General features: G+C 55.9%; 1 protein-coding gene across 1 annotated transcript in view; it reads right to left on the reverse strand.

Moving 5' to 3' along the window:
• The window catches only part of LOC103778560 (RUN domain-containing protein 3A-like), a gene marked incomplete at both ends in the record, with an annotated part of 2,032 nt that overhangs the window by 1,142 nt on the left and 273 nt on the right, over nucleotides 1-617 (reverse strand). Inside the window, one exon of the mRNA XM_008946152.1 lies at nucleotides 460-617. This exon is cut by the window's right edge and continues 47 nt beyond it. Within this exon, the coding sequence (XP_008944400.1) occupies nucleotides 460-617 (158 nt within the window). The remainder of the gene's footprint in view (nucleotides 1-459) is intronic.

Consider the following 617-nt stretch of genomic DNA (forward strand, 5'->3'; position numbering starts at 1 on the left):
AACAGGGATGAGGGTGGGATGGGGGTGGAATGGAGATGGTATGGAGATGGGATTAGGATGGGGATGGGATTGGGATGGAGATGGGATGGGAATGGAAATGGGGATACGATGGAGGTGGGGCTATGATAGAGGTGGGGATGGGATGGAAATACGAGTGAGGATGGGGACACAATGGAGGTGAGAATGGGAATGTGGATGGAGATGGGATGAGGATGGGGATAGGATGGGGTGGGGGTGGGAATGGGGATTGGGTGGGGGTATGGTGGAGGTGGGGATGGGGGGGAAATGGGGATTGGATGGGGATATGATGGAGATGGGAATGGGATGGAGATGGGGATGAGGATGGGGATAGGATGGGTTGGGGATGGAAATGGGGATTGGATGGGGATATGATGGAGATAGGATAGGGATGGAGATGGGGAGGGATCCATGTGCCAGGGGCAGAGTGTGAATGGAAACAGGGGCAGGAATAGGAATGGGGACAAGGACAGAGCCAGGAACAGAGCTGGGGCTGGCACCTTCCTGACCTTGGCCCTGGAGGTGCTGATGTTCTCCATGTTCTCGATGCTGCTGACGCAGTTGTTGGGGATCTTGCTGCAGGCCAGGCGGATGTAGTC

The sequence above is a fragment of the Merops nubicus genome, unplaced genomic scaffold, assembly GCF_000691845.1.
Source record: "Merops nubicus isolate BGI_N331 unplaced genomic scaffold, ASM69184v1 scaffold31208, whole genome shotgun sequence".
NCBI lineage: Eukaryota > Metazoa > Chordata > Aves > Coraciiformes > Meropidae > Merops > Merops nubicus.